We start from the raw sequence: 27,688 nt of genomic DNA, 5'->3' as shown, positions 1-27,688 counted from the left end.
CCAAAAGGACATTCTGACCCCATTCTGCACTTGCTCAGCCTGTAGTTGAACTGCTCCTTATTATGTTCCAGGCAGCCTGTGTATGGCTTCCCGAGCCATGTGAGCAAGGGGTAGGCTAAGGCACCAAGAATTCCCTTGGTGTTTCAACATTTCCAGTGGTCATTTTCTAATCTGGGAAAAAAGCTTGCAGCTTGTCCAAGAGGCAAGAATTCCTAAACGTGTATATCATGCACCTTTCCTGACCATCCCATGTTGAAGTTGGTGAAACGGCTTTGTGGTCCACCAGCCCATACAACTCCATCAAGTTGCAGTTAATGTACTCCTTAGTTTTGTGGTCAGATGCCAAGATGGGGAAGTGCGTTCCATCTATCGCTTCTCCACAGTTGGTGAATCCCAGCGCAGGAAAGCCCTCCACTATGTTTCCTACGTTTTCCAGAGTCACTACCCTCCGTGGCAGAAGGGTATTGATTGCCTTGGATACTTGGATGATAACAGCTGCACACTGTAGATTTCCCCACTCCAAATTGATTCCCAACTGACCGGTTGCTGTCCCATGTTGCAGGCTTCCACAGGGCAATTGCCACATGCTTTTCCACTGACAGAGTGGGCCTCATTCGGGTGTTCTTGCACTTCAGGGTGAGGGAAAGCAATTTAGATAATTCCATGAAGCAGCCTTACACATACAGAAGTTTTGCAGCCGCTGCTGATAGTCCCATACCTGCATAACAATGCAGTCCCTCAAGACTATACTTGTCTGACAGCACCAGAACTGGCGTTTCACTGTGTGCAGAGAATCAAAGGTCAACAGCATATGCCAATTGCTAAACTCATTTGCTTCAGAGAAGAGTATGTTCATGGCCTCCTGAGATTCTTCCTCATTCCAATGGACCCTCGATATGTTCAGGACGTACTCCAGCATTAGGCGCACCAAGGTTAAAATCATTTTCATAATGCTTTGATGCTAAATGGTATCCATAGTGGGTTCCATGCTTACACTGCTATGGCATCTGCACAAATATGAAAAGGAAAAAAGGGGGTGCAAAAATACTGTTTGTTGTTGGTCTTAAGCAGGGGCAAGGGAGAAACAAGTGCCTTTATGGAAACGCCGACTACATAGCTTTGGACAGTGTGTGCACTGGGTACATAACCCAGAATGCAAAGGGGCTCAGGCACTGTTGGATAGTTATCCACAGTGCATGGCTCTCAAAGTTGATGGTAGCCACCCTACTGGGGATGCACTACTTTGAACTATGTTGACTTGTGCACAGTGGGGACATGCATCTTTGACTTTTCAAAATCAGATGCTATAAAGTTGACCTTAATAAATTCGACCTTTTCTCATAGTGTAGAAATGGTCTGAGAGTGTATCAGCTATGGCTGTTAAACCCTTTTCTGGCTTCCAATTCCAGATATTTATTCTGATAAAATTATTGGGGTCATACCTTTACATCTTTTTGCTACAGTTAAAATAACTGCACAAGATCATTAAATTTGTCCTGATGCTAGTGGTCAGTGGAGGTCTGAGGAATAGATTGCAGACATTCTGCACAAAGGTAAAAGATTAATGCAACAGGAATTAATAGTACTTTTAAGTAATTCAAGTAATTCTCAAATGTAGCAGAAGTTTCCTTCTTTCTGCCCTTGAGGATCTTCATTTAGTGGAGATTTGAAACACAGCTCAGTTTGTTCTCCAGGATGGACATTTTAGTTTGCAAAACTTCAGATGTCTTAATTGAGAACATGGAAATGCCATTCTTCTTCAAGGTCTGCTTTCTGAATTTCTTTATCTTGCAGCATTGTGTTGTATTCAAGTTGCTTATTTTCTCACATATGCTGAGAGAGCCTGCTCAAGACGCAGCCTTCAACGAACTGGAGCATGTAGGCCAACTTTCCATCTAAATTCACCTCAAGTGGTGTAGATGATTTGGATCCATCCTACTTATCCCGTGTGCCACTTTTTCATACCAAATAAAACAAACACTTTGTAAATGGGCAGCAGGGAGATGAAACGTAACTTTTCTCCCATTTCTTAACTTTTTCTTTCTCTCTCTCTTGCATCACCAAGAAAACTCAAAGAGAAAAAACCCCCCAAAAACTAAAAACAAAACTGAGAAAGCTGAACAATACTTGAAAGTATATTTGACTATATGTACTTGTGAAAACTAGTCGTCATTCCACACATTTTATATTATATTTTTTTATTTTTACTCCAGGGAAATGTTCATTATTTACTCCTATATCAAGATGTGTTTTGGTAGTATACTAATGCTGAGAGGACATTTATTCTAAGCCAAGTATTTATCATACTTATTACAAACCATTATGGTATGTCTGTTTTAATGGGTAGCAGGTTTAAAACTAATAAAAGAAAGTTCTTCTTCACACAGCGTGTAGTCAACCTGTGGAACTCCTTGCCAGAGGAGGCTGTGAAGGCTAGGACTATAATAGAGTTTAAAGAGAAGCTGGATAAATTCATGGAGGTTAGGTCCATAAAAGGCTATTAGCCAGGGGATAAAATGGTGTCCTTGGCCTCTGTTTGTCAGAGGCTGGAGAGGGATGGCAGGAGACAAATCGCTTGATCATTGTCTTCGGTCCACCCTCTCTGGGGCACTTGGTGTTGGCCACTGTCGGTAGACAGGATACTGGGCTAGATGGACCTTGGGTCTGACCCAGTACGGCCGTTCTTACGTTCTTATGTTCTGTTAAAACTATCCTGGTGGTCTTTTGGTACTGAAGTATAATGCTGCCATTAGAAATCCTTACAGTGACTCCATATAGATCTGTCTTTGTTTTCATGGATTTTAGTCCTGATACAGATGAAGAGGAGTAAATAGCAGAGGAAATACCGGAAGTGTTTTGTTAATCCAAACAGGATTTTCACTTTTTACTTTATCTTGTTTTTATATGGTTTGAGTTTGACACACTCTTCTGATGCCTTATACAGTGGTACAAGGGTTCCTAACACAACATGAAACAAACCAGTCCTTGGTAGCATAGTGTGGCCCATATTTTATGAATATTTTACTAGGAACTAAGCTAAGTACACTTGGTGCTGCTCTGGATTCTGTGGGATTTTTCACAGCTACAGGTTGACCCTCCCAAATCCGGGACACACTGTTATCTCAACATCTGTGATTTGGAAGGTCTATGAATGTTGCTGCACTAAAGAGAACTAGTGGCAAGAATCATGAGTCAGATAGAATCCTGCGGGTACTGTGGACCCCTGGCTGGGCCAGCAAGGGCTGGGCCTGTGATGGGTGGAGAGTACAAGCCCTGGCTGGGAACTCCCGACAGCCGCAGGGCTAATGGCAGTTGGGGGAAATTCCTGGCTCCAGCCGGGAACCCCGGTGAGAGTGGGGCTGGTGGCCGCTGGAGAGTCCCAGGCCACAGAGGCCAACCCCAAGCACCATGACATGGGACCACCATCAGAGTGGGAAGCCAAGGCTCCGGGGAACCCCACAGCCCAGAGACATGCCTTAATTTCATCTGGTCTGGCAAACTCCCTGCTTCAGAACTGCTCAGGTCCTGGGAGGTCCAACCTGTAGTACTGGTGTCTTGGCTATGCTATAGCGTGTAGAATAAATGATACTATAGACTTCAGTTTTCCTGACTAATTTTTATTTCAAAGACTTTTATGCGTGTTTATTGAGGAGGGCAACGCACATTTCAGGTGAACAGCAAAAAAGCAATATATGCCCTCAAAAATCCACTTGGCTGATAGAGGAACACATTTCTTATATATCTTTCTTTCAGTCTTTGCTGCCTTGTTCTGTCTTGGCGTTCCACACAAAACATAACTAATATGTCTGGTTATTGCATGTGTTCTGTCTTTGGACATGAATGTGGCTCAGTTACATGCTAAACTGAAGCTGCTTTCAGGGTGCCGTCCCTGTTATGGTTTAGAGGAACTGGAGAGTTTAAATGATTCATAGGAAAGTCAACATGAAAGTGTACTTTGATGTATTTTTCAGTTTCGTACTTGAGCAGATTTAACAATATATATATTATTTAATTTGTTTCTTTAGAAGATGTCAAGATGCCTTGTTTCCTAAATAACTAGCACATAGAAAATAAATATACCCCTTCAGAACCTACAAGTTTTTTGTCTGTCTTTTTGAACATTTAAGTAGTATTGGGCTTCTAATTCTTGAGTGATTTTTCTGAAAATGTGGTTATAGCGTTGTTATTTTCACTCAATATGTAGTGAGATAACATTTTGGTAGGTGTCAACATTAGCTGCTATAAAAATGTAGGCCTGTTCTTAGAATGGACTTAATAGACATTAGTAAAATTTCATCTTTGCAGATTTGAAATTGTTCTTTAACCAAGTTCAGACACTAAAATAACTTCTTGTTTCAACAATAACTTTTGGTACCCAGCATGCTAATTTTCAGTATCAAATGACGAAATTGTATGGCTCAATCCTTTTTACAGAAGTGGTTCTTAACAGTCCCATTGGTTCATTTCGTAGGACTGATGGATACTTGATTCTTTCTGTTGGCTGAGCTTTCTATTGCTTTGCTTTTCAGTTTGTACACATCATAACCTTTAGTTTGTTTGGATAAAGAAAAATTTAGGTTGACAGCTCTAGCATATTTTCCCCATACTACTTTTGTTTTAGTCTCACTCTGTACTGGTTGATATTTTATTCTTTGTTCTGGATTTTGGCTCTAGCTTCTGCATTTTAATTATATTTTCTACATATTTTTCTAATGCCAGCACATGATTGGTGCAGCACAGACCTGAAGAATAAATGACAACAGCAGATAATCAATCCACACAGATATGGTGGCAACATCTGAAGGGTGGAATTCCCTGCAAGGAGTTCTGTGAGGTTCTGTCAGATACTGCAGGGAAATAATTGAAGTTTTCATTAAAATACATTGCTCCTGGAGGAGAAGTTTTGGGAACCTGTAGTGTCTCAGGGTAAAATAGAAACTGAAGTCACTGCAATGGAATTCACTGCCTGAATCAGTGACTTTGACTTGGTTCTTATGTCTAGTCTTATGCACTGACTCAACACCTTACTATTTTTTCTGAGGCCCAAGGTGCCATAACATAAGTTTGTTGGGGTGATAATCACACATCTTAAAAGATGAAAAGACTCACCTGTAGGAAGTATAGTTGAATAGAATCAATAAACTGGTCAGGAATCATTGATAGTTACAATGCTATAATTAGAGTTGTACTATATGTATGTCTCTTATTTTCAAGATGATTTACATCTATGGCAAGTGATCTGCTAGCTTTTCCCTTGTGTCCTGGCTGACTTTCAATTTCGTAAAATTTAAGTGGATATTTAAAAAAGTCAGTGTAAAGCACAATGTTTCTAGCCTCATGATTTCCAAGTAAATCATTCTGAATATTGAATAAATAGAGTGGTATCTTCCTGAGCCTGCATTTCAAACAGCTATGTTATCTGGAGAGTTGTTATTTGCTATTGTTTACATGTTATTGCTTCATGTTGTTTGAGTTATTTAGTGAAGTCTTAGCATTCTTGCCATATTTATAATGGGTCCTGTATTAATTTCTGCTCCAGCATAGATCAGAAAAGTTCTCAAACTAATATTGTGAAATGCAAATTGTGACCTCCACTGTTAATGATGAATTTATTTCACTTGCAGGTGGTTTGTATTCGCTCAACATGGAATGCACTCTCACCAAAATTGAGCTGTGACACACGCCCACTCATATTAAAAACATTGAATGAATTGTTTGGCCTGGTTCCCTCATTAACAGTGAATACAAATGAATATGAGGTATGCATCTCAGATCTAAAATGTATTTCTCTCTTAGTATGAGCTTTAAATGTGTTTACTTATTTCAGGATGTTCCAAGTCACTCTATTCACTGATAATTAACTGCATCTTTGTATTTAAATAGCACTTTATGTTTGTGAAGGGCTTTACAAGCATTAGCTACTTAATCATGTGAGATAGGTAATTAAGAACCTGTTAACTGCAGGGCTGGACAGAGGCTTCCCTTCCCTCAGAATCCTGGCCAAATAGTGAAAGTTCTTCTCTTTATAGTTCAAATATATATTTTTTTGCAGTAACATTTTCCATTGTACCCACCACCCCACTGCCTTTTCCCCAAGCTGATAAGTAAATGAATGTGAGGGTGGCAGTCATTTCCCTTTCGCAACTGAGTGACACAAAACATGGCTTTTGTTTCCTGGTGGCTACAGCCTAGAGAATGAGTGAGGGGTTGGGTTTTTGTCCAGATGCGTGTGTGCCTCTCCGCTTATCGTGATTTTTGTGGCAGAGCATGAAGACAAACAGGATAGAGATCCACTGAGGATTGAAATGGGGCATAGTATCGACTGCACTTGAATACAAATGTGATAGGTGACCTAAAAATGCTTTTTTAAAGAAATACTCAGTTCAGTATGCTGATGATAAACAGGTGTGTATCTCTGTCCTACAACACTTGCTAGCTCAATCTACCCCAGAACAGTGCTTTGCTTCTGCCTCTCAGCTCTATCCCCATTACAGCCCCTGGAGAAACAGATCTCAGTAGCAGTAGGTAATTCTAGACTATAAGAGATGATCCTCATCTCCTTCATAATTGGTTCTGAGGTTACAGGGTGCTTTATTTTTAATGTATGCTATTACTTTCATTGTATTTTATCACAGTTTTTCTTGTATTAACTTTAACATCCCACCAGAACAGGTTTGAGTTAACTCTGAGCTATTTAACAGGCTAAGTAATGAAAGGATAGGTATGAAAATCCACCTGGAGTGTCTTGTTGTTGTTACATTTTTTGCTAAACTATTTTTATTTGTGCGCACACTCCCTTTCTCTGTTCTTCAATACAGCCAGACTTTAAAGATGTATGTATGCCTCTTAAAATTAACTACATCAGTAATTATTTTTAGGACTGGAGTCTTGGGTTTGTATATTCATAGAATAATTTCTACCACTTAAGTAAAGATGGAGCTGATGTTGCCTACAGTATCTAGATATTTTTAGTACACCCATCTCCACAATATCTAAATTCCTCACTGTGAAAGACCGTTAATGCTGATGACTCTTTGCTTCAGTTTTGTCCATATTACTTAATGAAATAAAAATGTGAATAGCTGCCTATCTTTAATTAAATATTATTTTTTGTTAATTTTATAGACATTCAAAACTCAAATTGTCAGCTTGCTTTGGAGCCATACTCAGAACAAGGTGAGGTCCCAGGAAAATGTTGATTAAAGTGGGCAGTGGGCATATGTTCAGAATTCACCTAGTCCCTCTTGGAAGATATTGGCATTAGTGTCATTTATTCATTTTCTGCAGTATTTTCTTGTCTGTCAGTTCTGAGTTCTCTCTCTGAGCTTGGTGTTTTGTAAAAAGGTAGATTGACAGCCTTTGGAGACCATTTTTTCCCCTGCTGCTTCTCAGAGCCAGTATAATGCAATCCAAAGCCCAGTTGAAATTTTGCCACAGTGCCTGTATGTCTCAGCTTTGGCTTGGATGCGATCTCCCTTTTTAGGGTGCAAGGATTTCCGTTAATATTAGATCTCTATGCTGAGATCATCAACAAGGATGTCAGTTTTGATAGTTGATTTCTCCCAGTTCTGCTTTAGTGTATAAAGAAAATAACCGAGTATTCACTGGAGAATTCAACTATAACAAAAACATTCAAAAAAGGATTCAGCAATCTCTTAGGGGATAATCCCTTATATTAGTGGATAGCCAAATGAGTTTTGTCTCCACTATGCAGCACTAATGCCTTCTATGATGTGATTTTTTTCTAGGATCCCATCGTAGCAATTTCAGCATATAGATCTCTGTCAGAATTTAGTCGTGAAGAACACACCATCCTTCATCTTCCTGAACAGGTAGATGTTTTAAAAACTGAGGATGTGCCAATTCCTTAGAAATGAAAAGGAAAGAGCAAATCTACATGAAAGGAGGAGATGACTTTTGGTACCTGTCTTGTTGCATATTTTCATCAGTGATTTAGATAATGGCATAGAGAATATGCTTATAAAGTTTGCAGATAATATCAAGTTTGGGGCAGGGGAAGGCTGCAAGTGCTTTGAAGGATAGGATTACAATTAAAAATTACCTGGACAAGGTGGATAGGATGAAATTCAATAAGGGAAAATGGGAAGTACTCCACTTAGGAAGAAAAATCAGTTTCACACATGCAATATGGAAAATGACCCTCCAGGAACAAGAACTGCAGATAGTGATATAGGCACCATAGTAGTCCACAAGCTAAATATGAGTCAACAGTGTGTGACACTCTTGGGGGGCGGGGGGAGAAGACTATCAAATTGAGATGCATTAAAAGGGATATGGTAAGTAAGACATGAAAAGTGATTCTTCCACTCTACTCTATGCTGATTAGGCCTCAGCTGGAGTACTGTGTCCTGTTCTGGGTGTCACATTTCAGGAAAGATACGAAAAAACTGGAAAAGATCCAGAGAAGGACACCAAACGTGATTAAAAGTCTAGAAAACATGACCTTAGCTTTCAAATACCTAAGGAGGAGGGAGTAAAATTATTGTTCTTAACCTCTCATGACAGGGAAAGAAGCAATGGGCTTAAATTGCAGCAAGGGAGGTTTAAGTTGGACATTAGGAAAAACTTCCTAATGATACCTTGGGCTTACAAGGTTCACTGCTTTTGTAAGCCTTTTGTGATCTACATATACTGTTCAATCTGGTAGAAGAAAGATATTCAGTTGATCAGTTTGAAGGCTTAAATTGATTAAATTGTTCCTTACTGAAATAGGAAACTTCACCTTTGTTACACTGGATCTTGAAACTAAACATGGATTAAGAGGCAGTGTTTTTTTCTCTTTTTGCTTCATTTTATTGCTACCATTGTCATCTTTCAGGCAAGACCAGAAATTGTTCCATCAGAAGAGATGGAGGCAAATACAGAGAAGGAGACGGAGGTGGATCTTTCTGTTCCTGGTTCTTCCTATATCAAACTGTTGTCTCTCACTTTTCCTTCTGTTTTGCCAGGTAAAGCATTTTCAGAAGGGGAGGCAATTATATACATATTAAGATAGACTATTAAGAATTCTTAAATGTTATTCATTTGTTCTCTTTTCTGTAGCTATATAATTAGGCCTGCCAATGGGAGGGCGGGGGAAGGAGGGCACAAAGAAAGTAGTTGCTCTGGCACCTGGTGATTCAAAGTGACCCTGGGCTCCAGCCACTGCTGCAGTTGAAGTACCAGCAATGGCAGACACATCCCAGGGCCCGTTAAACTGCTGCCAGAGCACTGCATGCTCCAGGCAGCACTAAAGGCGGGGGAGGAGGGCAGCACTGAGGGCTAGCTGCCTTTGGCCCCACCTCATCTGCCCCTGCCTCTTCCAGGATCACAGAGCCGGGCCCCTCCCTACTTTGTTTACGAGTCCGTGGAAGCTGTCTGCTCTGCTGAGTACTTGGTTTGCAAATACTATATTTCAAATACTAGTTTGCTAATCATGATATAGGTTTGACATAGAGAACTGAAGGAACACATTTTAAGGCAATTCTTATTTTTGAACATAAGTAAAGCACAGGGAACTACAAAGTTACAGGATATATAAACATACTACAGGTTGAACCTCTACAATCCGGGATACTCTGGTCTGGCAACATCCCTGGTCTAGCAGGACCACAGATATTGCTGGACCAGAGAGCCCTGGTTGGCTAGGTTAAGAAGCTGGACCAGAGAGCCCTGGGCTGGGCTGGTGGTAGAAAGCACATTCCTGGCCAGGGCTGATGGCAAAGAGCATAGCCACAGCCAAGGTTGGAAGCAGCAGGGCCAGCAGCCAGGGGCTCAGCCCTGCTGAAGCTGACACAGTGGAAAACAGCCTCAGTCGGGCCTGGCATGGTGTGAGGTGTGCAGCCTCAGCCAGGGTTGGAGGCAGCAGGGCCAGGAGTGGAGACCACAGCCCCTGCTAGGGCTGGAGTCAGTGGGGGCAGCAGTTGGGCACGCAGCCTGGGCTGGCACCTCGGGAGGTTCAGCCCCGGCCAGGGTTGGCAGCGGGTCCAACTGCTGTCCGGTGTTGGCTGGTAGAGGACACAGCCCGGATCAGGGCTGGCACGGTGCAGGGCTGAAGGCAGCGGCAGACAACAAGGAAGTGCAGCTCCAGCCAGGAGCAGAGCCTACAGCACCGTAGGGAGCCTTGACCTCTCCTTGTCCAGCAAACTCCATAGTTCAGGACCACTCAGCTGATCTGGAAGCGCTGCGGTCCGGCCCGGGTCCTCCGCCGCTTTGCTCCTCATCTCCCTGGTCTGCTGGGGGGGGGGGGGGGGACGCAGCTAGTGCCTCCCCCCAGCAGACCAGGGAGACGTGGAGTAAAGCCCAGGGCCTGTGGTAGAGCAGGTGGGGCGCTGCCGGTTGATCCCACAGCACCGCTCCTTGGCGCTACTGGACCAACCCGGCAGCACCCCAGCTGCTCTGCCCCAGGCGTCCTGATTCAGCTGCTGCTGATCAGTTTCAGCAGTGGCTGAATCAGGACGCCTGGGGCAGAGCAGCTGGGGTGCTGCTGGGTTGGTCCAGTAGCGCCGAGGAGCGGCTGCACTACTGCTCTGCCCCGGGCTTCCTGGAATCAGCTGCTGATCAGTTTCAGCAGAAGCTGACTTGGGGACGCCTGGGGTTCTTAAGCTGAATCTGTATGTAAGTCAGAACTGGTGTCCAGATTCAGCCGCTGTTGAAACTGATCAGTTTCAGCAGTGGCTGAATCTGGACGCCAGTTCCGACTTACATACAGATTCAACTTAAGAACAAACCTACAGTCCCTATCTTGTACGTAACCCGGGAACTGCCTGTATGCAGTTTAGAAACTTGCATCTTTTTAAAAAGAGAAATAACTTCATCCCGTATAACACAATGTGATATATGTATATCTTAAAGAACAGCAGTTTAATCAGTTTTTTCTTTATTCCATGGTAGATGGATATACAGAAGATAAATATGTGTCTTGGTTCATAATACATTCAGTAGTGGTTGCCAGATTTGCACCAGACCTTAAAGTATGATTCATTATCATTACCCTCAGAATTAGCTGGTCTTTTATGAAGTTCAGCTAGGTTTCTCAGTTTGGTTTGTGCATGGCATTCTGGATCGTTAGGTTGCATTTATTGCCATTGTGATTAGAAATAGCAAACTCTTAGGCATCTTGAAAGCAACAAGTTTTGTTATAACTAGTTAAAAAAAAAAAGCTTGGAAGAAATCTATGGAAAGACATGGCAATAATGATTAGACAATGTAGCCCCGGGCAGACACACAGAAGCAGATATCTAGGGACCGTGGTGGTGGATGTATTATTAAAAGATTCATAGAACCAGGAAGGTAGGTAGGTGCAACTATGCACAGATCCAGTGTATTTTAGTGAAGAATTCCATCTTCTTTTGCCTGGGCTAACCAAAGCAACTCTCCAAAACAGCATAGGTGGATAGAGTTTCCCTGTCATTAACATTCAGGTAATTTGAAAAATGATATGTCTTCTGAATTCCATGGACAAAGATTTATAGTCCTGCTTCTGAATTCTCCAGTACAGTTAACTTCTTTTTGAGAAGTGTGTTGTGTGCATATGGCAGCCTCTAGCGATATATGAAAAATAACACATTTATTTCTACAATTGGGCTCTCTTTATGACATTTTGCAGTCTTTTTTCATGTTTATACTGTTATTGAAATAAATAAGAAATGAAAAAGAAGGCAGCGCTGCTAAAGTAATGATTAGTGACTGGAAATGACCCAAGTAAGGAAGTTCCAGGATAAGATGTCTTTACATTAACTTGTTCAAAGATGCTTTGGGTATTGCTAGGATCGCAGAAGAGTGGATACTTGTTATTTCAACCCATATGTGCTCCAAATCCTAGGAAAATGGCATTGCATCTGGTTTGGAAACTTTTATGCCCAAATTTCAAGAGTAATGTGCAACAGTTGTTATAAATCCTTTTAAAACTTGGTTATATGATGAAAGCACTAACAGTCTCTTAAATCTTTCAGCATTGCCAGGTGCTGATTTAATGTTGGGTTCATGTTGGGATGCAGTAAAACTGCACATACCAACTGTAAAGAGCTACTTGAAACTAAATTCAAACCCAAACAATAACATTCCATTATTACTTTACACTGTTGAACCCAGATAAAATATAAAAAGACCAAATTTGAGAGAGTGTCATCATATAAACAGTACCTACCACTGTGTTCACAGAAATTGTAGTACCAGTTGTTTGGGGGTTTTTTATGGTGAAAAAAAACCTATAGAAGGAAAAAACCTAATTTGTGAGGAATTTTTTTATTTACATTGATAAATGTAGATGTCAGCTTAGTTTCTGTTTGTCCCTTACTTCAATTTGTGACATTGGCATAACAAACAAAGAGCATGTTGATCAACAGCACCGAGAAGAGTTCAGGATATTTTTCTTCTGAGTAGAGCATCTGACAACACTTATTCAGAGGATCCTGAGCTGAAGTTTGAGTGGAGGCGAACATAGAGTCAGAAAGACTTGACATGATTTTTATGTCCCTAGCCTTGGAGCTTTCATCTGAATGTATAGTCTAGTTTAGTTAAGCATAACTGCCCCGAAGCAATGGTTTGGGGTTTGTTGGGATTGTTTGGCTTCTCTTCAGCCCCGACCTTTTTCTCCAGCATTTGAAGAGTTTGTGACGTCACTTGTGAAACAGGAGATGGCCAGCATGCCCCGTGGTGTGTATCATTCTGCACTGAGAGGAGGGGCCACACGCTCAGATCAAGGAAAAACTGTAGCAGGAGTCCCAAACTTCATGCTTCAAATGTATGAGAGGAACAAGCATCCAGGCCTGAAGCCTGGCCTTGCAGGTATACTTCTCCAATCATTGATCAGGTTGACTGACTAATGTTTTACAATGTCTTGGTGTTGTGTGGTAGTTTTTTCTCAATCTGGTGTTGCCCTGATTCAGAAAAGCTTGTCAGGACATACTGAAATTAAAACATTTCAGGACGGTATTTTAGCACACGATTAAAGTTGAGCATGTGCTTACATACTGTCCTTCATAGCAGTGTTTTCCGGATGAAGATCCCAGGGTGGATCAATTTAAGCAACAGTTGTATAGTGTGTAACACTAACCTTCCCTTAGGCCTTCTCCTTGCCTCTTTCTCAAAGTCTGAACGCATCCTCTAAATGATGAGTCTAAATAGCAGCATTGGAAGCATGAATCAAGTGACTCCAGAATCCTCTTCCCCACCAGTCAGTCTCACACGCTTGAAAATGTAACTTTAAAAATATTATATGAACTTCCTTAAAATTGGTATGGAGTTGTTGTGCATGAAACTTTTTCTCTATTTAGCAGTCTTTAATGTTGATGCATTTATATGTTCATTTTTTTAAAGCTGGCATGTTGTTATGTTACGACCTTCCAATCCACATGGGCAAAGATGGCAAACCTATAAGTCGTTTTCTGGCTAGTAGAGGGCGCAATTTCCCGCAGATGTTAATAGCTCTTATTCACGAGGTAAGCATTCTCGGCTTTTTCAGCTTTTCAGAAATTTTGTGCTGCTTTCTCCTCCCTACTCTGCACAGAGTCACATTCACTTAATTTAATTTAGAAATGCTAGCTAATTTGGAAATGCACCATAATTAACTAAATAATTAACACCATGAATTAACTAAATTTGAGTGAAGGACAATTGACGTGACTAGAACATGCTGTAAATTGAAACTGACATTGTTTTGCTGCTTCTCCTTGCAGTAGTGGAGCATAATCAGGTTACAGAAGTTTAGTATTTTAGTACGCCTGAACAACAATTATAGGATTCCAACATAGGGAGTGGCGTCTTCCTCCTCCTTAGAATAGTAATAACACAGCTTCTCTCAATTTTTCAGAGAATTGGAAACAATTATGCTGAGGTGGCTGATCTTATGCAGTGAAATTTGGTATAAGTAACATCCAGATTTGTGTGGTTTAGGAAAAGGTACAAGAAATGAATACCCAGTTAATAATAAAAGAAAATAATCAAGAGCTTGTTATCAAATCTTACAAGAAGTTCAGAATTATGATATTGTAGTTGATATGAAAACTGATCTTTGGAAACTGCAGACACTGGGAAAACAAATAAGTAGCTCAACAGGCACTTGGGAAATGAATGTTCCTATTTCATTTTTCATGTCAGTTTGAGCATTTGCTAGCACAAATAGATGTGTGTTAGTCTAAGATTTCATAAAAGAAAAGCATTAATATGATCAGTTTGCTTTACTAGCGAGGTTTATCGTGTGACTCTTAAGCATAAGATTCTATTCACAGGTCATAAATGAGAAGGTCAGAACTACACAAATCTATTCTGTTAAGTGTTAGACAAGCAGGAGAGCATACATCTCTCTATATATTAAAAAAAGTTTTTCCTGTGGGATGACAGGGTTATGTAATCACATCACTCTGCGTCCTGCCTGCCTCTTCCCAGCTCGAGCCCAACTTAATTGCTTCCCCTCACCACTTGGAATTGCTATTTTAAACTAAGCCCCTACTCCCCTTCCTCCATCTCCCACCCCACAGGTCTCTCAATGCCAAGAAACGTGGCACAGTAGCCAGCAGACCCCACATCGCAGCTGTGATAGCCTTGATGTGGGGGAGGAGACGTGGTGCTTGGGACAGCAGCCGGGGCACAGGCATGGGGAGGGGGATCCCAGCCAGGCATATGTGCCAGAAGTGGACTCTTGGGGACTCCTTGCCCCCAGGCTCTTAGGGAGCTAGAGAGCGGTGCTCAACCACCCGGAGTCCGGCTGCCCCCGGGTTCCTTTTCTTAATCTTTATTTGAAATCACATGGTAATTATTACAGTATTTTTAAATTAAGGATGTCAAAGAAGAGATCGTAATGTTGTAGTTTATAATTTTTGAGTCAGGATAATTAATGTTAATGGTATTAGAAAATCCCCAGCAGCAGCAATCTGCTCACCAGCCTGTTGCCTTGGTCCCAGTGGCAGCCTTGGCCCCCGGAGGCAGCGGCAGCGACCTGCCAAACCTACCACAGGGACTTGGATCCTGGAGGCAGTGGCAGCGGCAGCCACCCACCAAGCCTGCTGTGTGACCTCCGCCTTTGGTGGCATCAGCAGCCACCCGCGACAGTCGCCCGCTAAGCCCACAATGCAGCCTTGGCATCCGGCAGCGGCAACAGCAGCCACCTGCCAAAGCAGCTCCGGCTACCGGAGCAGCTGCCCAATCAGCCAACCCCCCTCCCCCTCATGCAGCCCATTCATGCCCCCACTAGCCACATGGACCAGGCTCTGGGAGCACCTACGCCACTCACCTTCCAGGTTCAGGAGGAAGGTGAGTGCTGCTGAACAGCTCTAGGAAGGAAGTGGGCAGTCTTAGAATTTTGTGTGTGTGGCCGTGCACACCTTAGAGGGAACAGTGGTCAGGAAGTGTCTGAAATGAGAACTGACATCAGAACCATGCTACACTATGCTCTGTAAGGAGAGCTCAGGCCTCACCTAGTATTTCTTTCAAAGGTTGTGTTAGTTTCACTTGAACCAGGACATATTTTTGCCAGGAAACAGAGAACGCACTCTCTGGACACCTGCAGGGCATTGGTCTTTTCTGTCAATAGAACAAAGCCATTCCGTAAATAGTGCAACTTTTCATGGCAATTGCAGGCAGAATGAAGGGCCATCCAGTGTATCTCATCATCAGTTGTGTTCTGTATTTGGGAGCGCTACAGGCTAGCAGGAGTTCTGGCATCTCCACAGTACACTCTTCCAGAGTGCAAGCTTCTTCCACAGCTGTTCTCACTCAGGTCCCTACTCATAAGATCTGTAGAGTGGCAACATGGTTTTGATCCACATGCTTACCTTGCATTTGGCCATTACACAGCAGGCCAGAGAGGCTGCAGCTTTGGGTGGGCTGTGCTCCAATCAGTAGTTGGCTCCAACCTCACCTTCTAACTTTGTGCTTTTGAGTCACCTAATTGGAATTGGCCTGAAAAAGCACTCGAAGAAGAAATAACTGTTTTACGTAACTTCTTATAACTGTTCTTTGAGATCAGTTGTTCATGTTCATTCCAATACCCACTCTCCTTTCCTCGGTCAGAATAGCTGGCACGAAGGAACTGAGGTAGGATTGGGTTGGCAGGGCTCTATATTAGGTGCCATGAAGGCATGACTCCAGGGGATGTCTAAACAAACCATACAGGTATGACTATGGGAAAATCTTCTGGCTGCTGTGCATGTGTGCCTGCACATACCTAATTGGAATAGACATAAACTCATCTCAAACAACAGTTTCAAGAAGATAAGTAACCATTTTTTTGTCTTGGGTACCTGTATAGAAGTGCAAAAAACCTGGGAAACAAACAGGAAAAATTGGAAGTCCTGACGCAATGAAAGAACTATGATGTGATTGGAATAACAGAGACTTAGAGTAACTCACATATTTAGAGCACTGCTGTGGATGGGTATAAACTATTCAGGAAGGACAGGCGGGGGTGAAAAGGTGGAGGAATTGTACTGTGTGATTGCTCAGAGCTCCAAAGTGGGGAAAAAAGAATCTGTTGAGGGTCTTTGGGTTTTAACCCAAAGGTGAGAGCAACAAGTGTGATGCTATGATGTCCGTCTGTTATGGATGACCAGATTAGGCGGCTGAGATAGACAAGGCTTTCTTCAGACAACTAACAGAGGTTTCCAGATCACAGGCTCCAATTCTTATGCGGGACTTCAATCACCCTGACATCTGCTTGAAAAACAAAAAGCGGTGCATCTCAATCCCTAGAAAAATTGTGCAACAGATTCTCAAGAAATCCATTTTGAAACACTTGGAGAGAAAGTTTATCAGGAACAGTCAACATGGATTCACCAAGGGCAAGTAGTGCCTGACCAACCTGATTGCCTTCTATGATGGGTTAACTGGTGCTGTGGATATAGAGAAAGTAGTGGACGTGACATTAGCAGAGCTTTTGTTATGGTCTCCCACAGTAGTCTTGCCATCAGATTAAAGGAGGGTGACTTGTATGAATGGACTATAAGGTGAACAGAAAGCTGACTAGATCATCTGTCTCAATTAATTACCTGGATGACGGGATGGATTGCACCTTCAACAAATTTGTGGGTGACACTAAGCTAGGGGGAGAGGTAGATACGCTGAAGGATAGGAATAGGGTCCAGAGTGACCTAGACAAATTGGTGGAGTGGACCAAAACAAATCAGATGAGGTTCAACAAGGAAAAGGGCAGAGCCCAACACTTAGGCTGTGTCTAGACTGGCCAGTTTTTCTGGAAAATCAGCTGCTTTTCCGGAAAAACTTGCCAGCTGTCTACACTGGCCACTTGAATTTCCGCAAAAGCACTGACTTCCTACTGTAAGAAATCAGTGCTTTTTGCGGAAATACTATGCTGCTCCCGTTCAGGCAAAAGTCCCTTTTGCGCAAAACTTTTGCTCAAAATTGCCAGTGTAGACAGCTGAGATTTGTTTTGCGCAGAAAAGCCCCGATCGTGAAAATGGTGATCAGGGCCTTTTTGTGCAAATGCGCGTCTAGATTGGCCACGGATGCTTTTCCGCAAAAAGTGCTTTTGTGGAAAAATGTCCGTGCCAATCTAGACGCTCTTTTCCGAAAATGCTTTTAACGGAAAATTTTTCCTTCAAGTGGAAGAATCTCATGCACTTCTATAGGCTGGGGACTGAGCTGGCTGGGATGATTTCAGCAGATGTTTGGCCTAGATGATCTCCTGAAGTCTCTTCCAACCCTTATCTTCTATGACTCTGTCAACACAACTATAGCCAGAAGGGGTCAAGATTGGGGGATAAAGGGGCAGAAGGCTTTGTGCCCATTGGAGAACACTCCAAGATTGGAGTGTCTTGTCTTCCTTTGCTATCAGCAAATAACAATGTAACCCACTCCTAAAATTACAGCCCATGGGCAATATACAGTCCACGAAAATATTTCATAAGGTCCACGTCCTGCTTCAACACAATATCCTACTGGCTGATGAATTAGCCTTTTTTTGTCACGTTTACATATTTTTTGTTTACACAGGTGTTTCAGTAAAGAAGTGTACATAGAAACTATCTGTCTAAATACATATAAAACAAGCTGCAAGGCCACACCCTTTATTCCAGTACAGGGAACCTGTGATAGCAGCTGTGCATAATGTCTTCAGTGTCAGCTGTGACACAGCTACAGTTCTCTGGGCCACTTCCCCACAGCCCTCCCTAGCACCTTCCTTACCACAGGATCTTATTCCTGATACCTGCTAGTGCTCGTCCCGCCCAGACCTTCCACAGGACCTTCTCACTCCAGTTCTTTGCATGCAGTCAGCTAACCAAAAGGGAGTCCCTTTTAACTAATATCCACTGGTTCTTCATTGGCTTTCGGTATCTCAGTTGGTTCTGGAAATTCCCAGTTAACGTCTGGTATTTTAATTGGTATATCTGCTCCAAGGCTGTGTCTAGACTACAGGGTTTGTTTTCGAAAAAAGTAGCCTTTTTTCGAGAAAACTTCACCTGCGTCTATACTGCAGCCGCATTCTTTTGAAAGAAAATCAAAAGAATGTGGCAGTTTTTTTGATCACCGTAAACCTTATTTTACGAGAAATAACGCCTTTTTTCAAAAGTACTCTTTCAAAAAAAGGCGCTATTGAATGAACACTGCTTTTTCAAAAGAGAGTGTCTAGACTCTGTTTCAAAAAAGCAGCGTGCTTTTTCGAAAAATCTGCCTATGGTCTAGACTCTCCTTTTCAAAAGAGGCTTTTTCGAAAATTTCTTTTGAAAAAAAACCTCTTTCGAAAGAGGCTTGTAGTCTAGACATACCCTAATTGGTTAGTTTACCCCAGAAAAAGGGACCTATTGAATTTGGACCTAATATACTTTTCTTGTAGTCATCTGGCTTGACTCTGTCACACGTTCCATTGGTATTAATACAGGAATCTACCAAGAAATTTGTTTATCTGTTTTCTTTACCTCATGTGAATATTATATTAAAAAAATAACCATAGTTTTCTACTGAAGTGCTTAAAATCTAACCTATGAAGTCTGCTACTCAGCCTCATAGAACCTCCAAAGATACTGTCCTTAGCCACCGTTAAAGACAAGACTTAAAATCAGGGTTAATTTGGGCACAGCAAATATGAATTCATATTATTCTTTATTGAAAGGATCAACCGAATAGCTCTCCATGGCAGCGATGGGCAATCTGCGCTAGTGAATGGGCTGAATGAGTGGCCTTCCTTCATCTCAGTGGGCCACAAGATTATTGTAACCAAGACAATCTCCTGAGAATAGGCAAGTTTTGGTAATAGCTCTCGTGTAACTAGCTTGTGGGGTGTGCCCATTAAACTAAAGCAGCATTTTGATTGGATACAGAGGGAGCACATCGCTCTCTCAGTCAATGTTCTATGCAATCAACGTACAGCTTACTTCAAGTGCCCTTGCTAATACTGATAGAAAAAAGAACTGCAGTCGAATTTGGCAACCCTGCACATGGGCGGTGATAAACAAAATGTCTCGTGGTCCAAACATTGAATCCAGATGGGCCATAAGTTACCCACCCATGCCCTGTGGTTCTCTAATTGATTAGAGATTAGAGGTTATGGGTGTAATATTGACAGTGACACGCTCAGGTTTGTCACTTTCTAGAGACTTATTCTGAGCTATGAATATTTGCTTGGGGAATTACAGTAATTGTATGGGGAAAATAAGTTGTGCAATTAAACTTGTTTTTTTCCTTTTTTTAAAAAACATGACTATTTTATTCAAATAACTATCATATTTTACTAAAGAAATGTATTATGAAAAGAGGGCCTTCAGGCCACCAAGTTCATTGTGAGACTTATCCAATACATAGATTAATGAGGCTCTGCTTGCTGCATGTATATCTAAGCAAAAGGTATAGGTTATGTATCCAAGGAGGCGGAATCGTTCCATGTGCTAAAATATTTATAAAACAAAAGCAAATTAAACCCCTGTTCTTAGCTACAGTTTAAATATAACTGTAGCAACAGCACAAAGGTAATTAGCTATTAAATCTTAAGGGACTAGGTCTTGTCTCCTAGCTGAGGCATTGGTTTCAGGTATATGTCAACCACAGTAGATTAAGATGCATGGATTTTTTTCCCCTCTGTTATTTGAGCTGGTTTCTCATGGGAAGCAGAACTTGTCTTCAATAAACAGTAGTGTGTTTAAAGAATCATATTGCTCTTACACTAGTGACTTGAAGGAGCAGCTTGTCCTTTCCCCACAAGTGATGGAGCACTGTTTTTGTTGTTTGACAAATGAAGTTTGGCAATGTGCCTTTGAACGAGCATTCGAGTTACTGTAGTCACATTGGTCAAAAGTTATTTAAATCACGTGTATCTACTTTACTATTTTCTAAAGAGCCCACCTCACATGCATCTGGGCTGGTGTTGTGCAAGAAATCTCTAAGTGTTATTATCATTTGGACTAGACTGGCCAACAATTACTACCTGTTACTATTTCTGCAGTTTGGAATCATCATATATGATGAGCTTACAGGGAATAATTCTTTTTAGGCTTCACTTGCCTTTATTATGAAAATGAATCAGTAGAAAGAGTCACATACATTCACATTATGGCCCATATGTTTGATGGTTCTATAAATGTATGCTTTGGGTTAGATGCATTAAAGCTGTTAAACATTTACCCAGCTACTGATCTTTTATTTCCTTAATGGAGATGAAGTGAACTGTATTAGTTACATATAAATGGTATCTGAGGCAGTCTTCTTTTGTAACAAAAGTATGTGAACAGTGATATCTGAATTCCTCATTCCTGGGGCATTTTTAAAACGAGTAAGATCTATTAGAGCCAAATTCTTTAGCATTATTATCTGTTATGATTTTTGGTATTTTTGTGATATTACGACAGGATGCAATCAGGAGTGGGGGCCCCATTTAGACTGTAAACTCTTTTAGGCAAGGACCACATTTTTGTTGTGTTTCTACAGCAACAAGCACCTTGTCTTGACTGGGGGTTGTAGGACGAGTCCTGTGTGGGACTAGTATAAAGCCTCAGCAGAACTAGGATCCCCAGGGTCCTGTGGGATCCACTGCTGTAATAATGAGAGCGAGTAAGTGAAGGATTAAAAATAGCTCTACCAGTAGGCACTCTCACAGTACAAATACTAAATTATGGTGATGCTTAGGCACCATGCATATGGACATAGTTCTAGTATGTCCTTTTGTGCCTACACATTGTACTTACATGGTTCTTACATTGGACTATGCTGCATGGGATCCATTGCTCCAGTAGTATTCAGTAATTGCATTATGGATGGAGTTTCAGCCTTATCTTTGGATTTTTTCCCCAAATACAATATGTCAAAAGAGAGAGAGTTCTACCTAGGAATAATAGTTCCCATTTGTGGCATTTGGGCCACAAAACAGTTCAGGCTTTTAAATTGGATTTAAGAACATTTTCAAGTCTGTCTTCATTCAGAGCAGCAGTTAGTCTTCGATTCAGGAAAGAATCCACATTCAGGAAGGACACTTAACCATGTGTTTTAAAGCTAGGCCTGGGTTTATACGTCCTGCTGAATTAATGCCACAAATGGGAACTATTATTCCTAGCTAGAACTCTCTCTCTTTTGACATACTGTATTTGGGGAAAAAATCCAAAGGTAAGGCTGAAACTCCATCCATAATACAGAATACTGAATACTGCTAGAGCAATGGATCCCATGTAGAATAGTCCAATGTAAGAACCATGTAAGTACAACGTGTAGGCACAAAAGGACATACTAGAACTAGTTTGGGCTACAGTTCTGAATTTTCCCATTTTTATATAACTCCTAATGTTACAGGGCATTAGGCTGCATAAACTCTTTAAATTATCTGACTATAATAAAAACAAACCAGCACAAAAATGAGCACGAAGTGATCTTCCCTATGTTTCATAAAGATCACATACAAAATCTGGGGCACCTATGTTTCCTGAATCCCAAATCTCTTATTCCTATTGAGATTAAACAGTATCCCTAATACGCAATACATTCCATACTCCAGGCATCTCTAATTTGGGAACATCCATGGTACAGACTCGGGCTGGTGGAGGCAGAAAGGGCTCTGAGTACTGCTGCTCCCCCTCTCCCATCTGGGGGAACAGCAGCGCGGCGATGTGCTCTGTTGGAGGCCTTTTTCCACCGCTCTGATAGTCACATAACGGTGGGTGACAGTGCCTGGGAGCGGTGGAGTGTGTGGAACATCAAGTGCGTGCCCTCCCCCAGCTCCCTTCCTGGTCCAGCAAAGCCTTTAATCCAGCAACCCTATAACCCAGCAAACTCTGTTTCTCAGGGTTGCCAGATTAAAGAGGTTCGAGTGTATTTTCTTTAAAGTGGCATCATAGTTTTAGGCCCCAAATTAGCCATGATAACAGTATTATCCTCATTGCATTTATTTCTAAGAAACTTAGCAAATGAATAGGGTTTATTTTGCTATTCTCATGAAATGTCACGTGCGCCCTCTGCTGGCTATGCATCCACACTGGATGAAGGAACACTGTTCACAAGGGATTGTCCATAGGAGGGTGAGGGCAAATGCTGAGAGAGAAAATGTATCCAAAGCCCCTCTCTGGTATGGGATTTATTGCATGACTTCTGGTTTCACCCAGTTTGACACAAATTGTACAGAAGTCTATAGCTGTATTCTTGCTTCTGCTTTAAAAATAATAAACTAAAAAATGCAAATCCAGAAAAGTACAACACTATAAAGCGTAGCTCTCCTGTATTTTACTAGAGCTCTCTGCACAGCTTCCTTGCTTGTCTTATTTGATAAAGGAAACACCCTTATTTTAAGATGTTAAGCGTAAATAGACTGAGCTACTGCTGAGTTTAAAAGTGTGTCAACATAGCACCCTCAACTCAAAATAAGACACGCGATTTGCACTACGCAAATTGCATATCTTATTACAAATCTATTTTGAAATAGGTTATTTTGAAAATTGGCGCATGTACACAGTGCCAGATTTTGAAATAACACACTATTTCAAGCCATCCCTTAACCCTCGCGCAATGATGATTAACAGGATGGCAAAATAGTGCAACCATTATTTCAAAACATATTTGTGTAGATGCGCGGTAGCTACTTCGGGATACCTCTGGTGTCCCAAAATAGCTGTGCTGTGTAGATGCACCCGAAGCTGTGAATTCTCCAAAACATCAGGCTGTCTGGTTTGGCGTGACCTTCTAAGAACACCACTGAAGCAGGGTTTGGCAGAAATCTGTGGTCCCTTGCAGGGGGGTTGAAAAGATCTGCTCCACTGTTAAATACTAAAATTAAATATTCACAAAGAAATTTACTAGTTTCAGAGCTCATTGAAACCTGTTTATTCTTATAAATCTACACAGTTAGAGGCCATCCGGATGGTACATTCACATTTGAATATTAAATACATCAGTGCTCTTTATAAAAAGGTTTGGTCATAAAGAGATGGAAAAGAATATGTACTGTTTTACTCAACTTTTCGTGTTTCCTTTCCCTTTGTTAAAAATGTATTCATTTGTAAACCTGATATTAAATAACTTATCTGAAATGGACTCCAATGCCTGTTGTGATTTTTTTTTTCATGTTCTTGGTAAAGACAGACTGTAGTTATAATTGAACACAACAAAAAAAAAGCCTGCCCACCATGGAATATTGAGACATAAGAATGCGCAGCAGTCATTTAAATTACAGGACTTGTTTTTGTTGTGGGCCTAAAAACACTGCTATTAGAAAGGGGGTAGTGAAGGATATGTTGTTGTACAATATGTTATTGTAATTAAGGTGCTTAACAGAGCGAAAAGTATTATACCATTTACTTTTTAGTATTTTGTCTACTTGTGTAGTAAATAAACTCATTTTATATAAACTTGTACATTCATTTTTATTAAAAATATTGTTCAAAGGGTCTGGATGTTTTGGTGTGGGTGGTGGGAAACTTACCCAATTTAGACTTACTCAATATTCACCTATATACAAATTCAGACAGAACTATTGTTACTTAACATCTAGACAAAAATTTGATGACAGACAAACAACAGACAAGACAGAATAGGTAAATGGGCTGAACTTATCCCACTGAAGGGCACTGAGAAATCCTTCCATGATGATCATTACCTCCTCTGATCTGCTGGTCTCATCTTTTCCCATTCTTCAGTTTCTGGTGCAGTGTTTCTTCAGTTTGGGTATATTTTAATATTACAGGTTGTTTAATCTTTATCCAGTTGGCTTTTAGCATATCACCACTTGAATTTTTTTTCTATGTGTAAACCATATGTTATGTACATCTTAGCATCAGTTGTGCATTTCTGCGTTTTTCCTTCTGGTTTTGGAATTTCTGCGCCATGATACCTTGTGTCACCCAAAAAAAGGTGGGAGGTTAATCATCACAGTTTGTGTAATCATTTTTTCTGTAGCTCTTACTTACTTCCTCTAATATGGGACATTATTTATCTTACCAGCAACAATATCATTTTAAACAAATCCACAATCTATTTAAAAAAGAATTGGAAAAAACATACTTGGGTCAGGCAAGGTCTTGGTCTAAATGTTACCTTATATATATTAATTCACTATTCGTAATTACATCTGATTTAAAAAAAAGCTTTCAAAGCTCTTAATCTTATTTACAATCTTCATTTTTATTTGTCTGTGTGCATGTTTTCCCCTTCTCTACCATTCAGTCTATTGGGGGATGGGGATATAAGTGGAGAGGACTCTGATTTTTTAGTGTTAACATTTCATTATCTTCTACAAGCATATGGTTGCCAAGGGATAGTTTGTTTGTTTGTTTGTTTGTTTTTACTCAAACTCCCAAACCTTGTATTTGTGTATTGCTAGACCTTGTCAGTTTGGATTTTTTTCTGTTAGAAATTTTGTTAAGCATATACTTAGTTCTAAACATTTGAACAGTGCTATTAGAGTGTAGCGAAGTACTTTTGGAGCAGTACAACAGTTTTAGGAAGCAAACTGTTTTTATGTTGCATGAATGGTTAATGGAAGCAGGCTCTGTGGAGATGAACAGCAGGATAGCAATTTACCAATATGTGGAAAATGAAGTTGCAGTTAAGACAAGTTACCTTTCTTGATTTCAGTTGTGAATTTTCCAATCTGAGTTTTAAACTGGAATATTTTGTTTTTCAGCATGCTCTCAAAATATAATGTAAAGACCTTATTAAGCTATGGTTATGGTACTTACTGAAGAGATTTGAGTCTCCAGTCCCACATGGATAGGATTGCGGGATCAGGTCCTAGTTCTTTCTTCAAAGTGAACGGGATTTCTCCCCCCCCCACACACACACATACACACGCGCACACATTCCTTGTGCAGTTGAAATAAGTTGCTGAACTACTAGCAAATGGCTAGTTTGCTGTAACTGGGAAGATCAGATCAATTTATTTCCTAACTGCAACTAATTATCAAGAACACGGATGTAGGCAAAACTGTTTCTTTGTCTCCTTTATTTCACCTTGATACTGTCTCTAGCAAAACTGCTTTTTTGACTTGTTAATACATTCCTTTGTTTAAAAAATGCTTGTTGATAAAGATTAGGTTCAAAGTATTCAGCAGCTTTGACTAAAGCCCCACTGTAGTTATCTTGGCTAGCAATCCCATTTTCCATCCCTCCTTAAAACTCCCTACGATGATTAGCCTGCCACAGCTAATGTTCATTCTTGTTGTTTACTTCTGTTCTTATGCATAATGTAGCATTTCTAAAACATAACTCGCATTTAAAGAAAAAAACATATTTTGAACTATCAAGTCAAACTACAGTTGCAAATAAAAACCAACTAATTCTCCCTCTTTTCTGTTGCATCTCTTGTTTGTTATATGTTTACTAAATGTGCTTTCTTCTGTGAATAATGCACTGTTCTCATTGGGATCAGTTTATAAATTCAGTAGCATTTCAATATTAAGACAACATCTGTCAGCATAGTATCTAAGTGCTACTGTAAACTAGTCAGCAGTGACTATCGTGCTTGGGTGTTCCTAGGAGTACCTCATTAATTTGTAAACTCTTCTGACCATGGACATTGTATTATGCTTGTAAACACTGTAACATGCATGACACTGCAGAAATTGTAATTGACTCAGTGACATTTCAATTATAGGGCTGAAAGCAGAGTTTGACCCATTAAACTTAGTCATTCTATTCAAAAACTTTCAAGTACACTTTAAGTTAGTTAGTTTGTCTTCAGTCTTAGGGTTTTATTTCTCCTTAAGTACACTATAAAAAGATCAAGTATCTTTATTCTTAAAATACTAGGATAGTATGTAAATCACGTTCTTGCTAAACTAATTCTAATGTAACTTCAGTCTTGTTTGGTATGTCATACAGGTTGGCATCCAGCCTTCTGAATGGCACCGTTCTCTCTTGCTTCCTGAGTGCTGGCTTGGATTTATGAGTAGAACGTACCATGCAGTTTTACAGGTAATTTGAGTTGCTTGGTGTTTTGCGTTTTTACTTTTGCCGTCAACGACGTCTCTACAAATATAACATTTTTTTACAAGGCTGCGTTTTATCTTGAATTCAAGAAAATTACATAAACATAAGCCAAGCCTTCAAGTTAAAGGTTGATATGAGTTCATCCATAAGTAGCATCTGAGGAAGGTAGATTTCACACATGTCTCGTTCCTGCTAAAGAATTAACACTGCTTGCCTTACTCCTGTTCAGAGCCCCATTGGTATCAATGGTTCTGTGTGTCAGTTTTAGAATTTGGGCTTTTACCTTGAATTTTAACCAGTTATTCATTACTGAAAGGAGTTGTATGAAAATACTGGAGTGGGACAATGTTGGTAAAAGAGAAACTGAGTTCCCCTCAAAAAAAAAAAAAAAAAAAAAAAAAAGTTAAATATAGGTCTTATTTTTTTTCTTCACATCTCCTCCCCCTCCCTTTTCTCTTGTTTCAGTCAGGCCTGGAAAGAGAAATGTTATTTTATTGTAAAAACAGTTGACCCACCCCAAAGCAGTACTGGAAATTAGACCAGAGAATCTGTTCCAGTGAGATTACCCAGCTTGATTTTCAGACCACAGAGGTGCCAATCTATAAAATTGTAGCAATACATAGTTTTCCTGTTAAAAGCAATGTATGACTGGCTTTGTCCTGCTATCAGGAATGATTTTCTCCCAGTATATGACAAGCAATATTGGATGTTTTCAGAGTGCGAGCAGCTCAAACTTCTGAGCAAATGCCAAAAGTTTCATGGAAGTATCTTCATGGTGAGATAACAGAATTTAAACATGAATTAGGGATGTCTAGAGATACCATTTAAAAAAAATATTAATTAGTGATAGTGTGTCGGATTTAAACATAGCTTTGTTGCAAAACAGAACTAGCAAACCTACATTTGAAATAGTAATTTTAGGTTTTAACTCTAGTGTGGAGCACTTGCTGCCTGTATTATGCTATCCTCCTCTTTCATCCCTCTACCTCATATACTAAGGCTATGTCAGCACTGGCAGCTTCTTGCTCAAGAACTCTTTTGCAGAAGAGTTCTTGTGCAAAAAATCTTCCACAAGAGCACGTCCACACTGCCATGTGCTTTTGCGCAAGAGCATCCATGGCAGTGTGGACGCTGTCTTGCGCAAGAAAGCTCTAATGGCCATTTTAACCATAGAGGCTTTTTGCGCAAGAAATTCATGTTGCCTGTCTACACTGCCCTCTTGTGAAAGAGCTCTTGCGCAAGAGGGCTTATTCCTTGTGGGGAGAGGAATAACTCTTCCGGAAGAAGCCCTGTTTTACAATGCTGTAGTGTAAATTTACTTGTGCAAGAATGCTCG

At 40.7% G+C, this 27,688-nt stretch overlaps 1 protein-coding gene across 1 annotated transcript in view; it reads left to right on the top strand.

Moving 5' to 3' along the window:
- Window positions 1-27,688, top strand: part of FOCAD (focadhesin) — a 231,132-nt gene that overhangs the window by 124,572 nt on the left and 78,872 nt on the right. The window contains exons 17-23 of the mRNA XM_075931485.2: window positions 5,625-5,759; window positions 7,126-7,176; window positions 7,749-7,832; window positions 8,840-8,969; window positions 12,601-12,789; window positions 13,321-13,442; window positions 26,245-26,337. Of these exons, the coding sequence (XP_075787600.2) occupies window positions 5,625-5,759; window positions 7,126-7,176; window positions 7,749-7,832; window positions 8,840-8,969; window positions 12,601-12,789; window positions 13,321-13,442; window positions 26,245-26,337 (804 nt within the window). The remainder of the gene's footprint in view (window positions 1-5,624; window positions 5,760-7,125; window positions 7,177-7,748; window positions 7,833-8,839; window positions 8,970-12,600; window positions 12,790-13,320; window positions 13,443-26,244; window positions 26,338-27,688) is intronic.

The sequence above is a fragment of the Pelodiscus sinensis genome, chromosome 6, assembly GCF_052426305.1.
Source record: "Pelodiscus sinensis isolate ZL-2025 chromosome 6, ASM5242630v1, whole genome shotgun sequence".
Lineage (NCBI taxonomy): Eukaryota > Metazoa > Chordata > Testudines > Trionychidae > Pelodiscus > Pelodiscus sinensis.
Note: the sequence above shows the minus strand (reverse complement) of the source record. Positions and strands in the feature narration are given on the sequence as shown.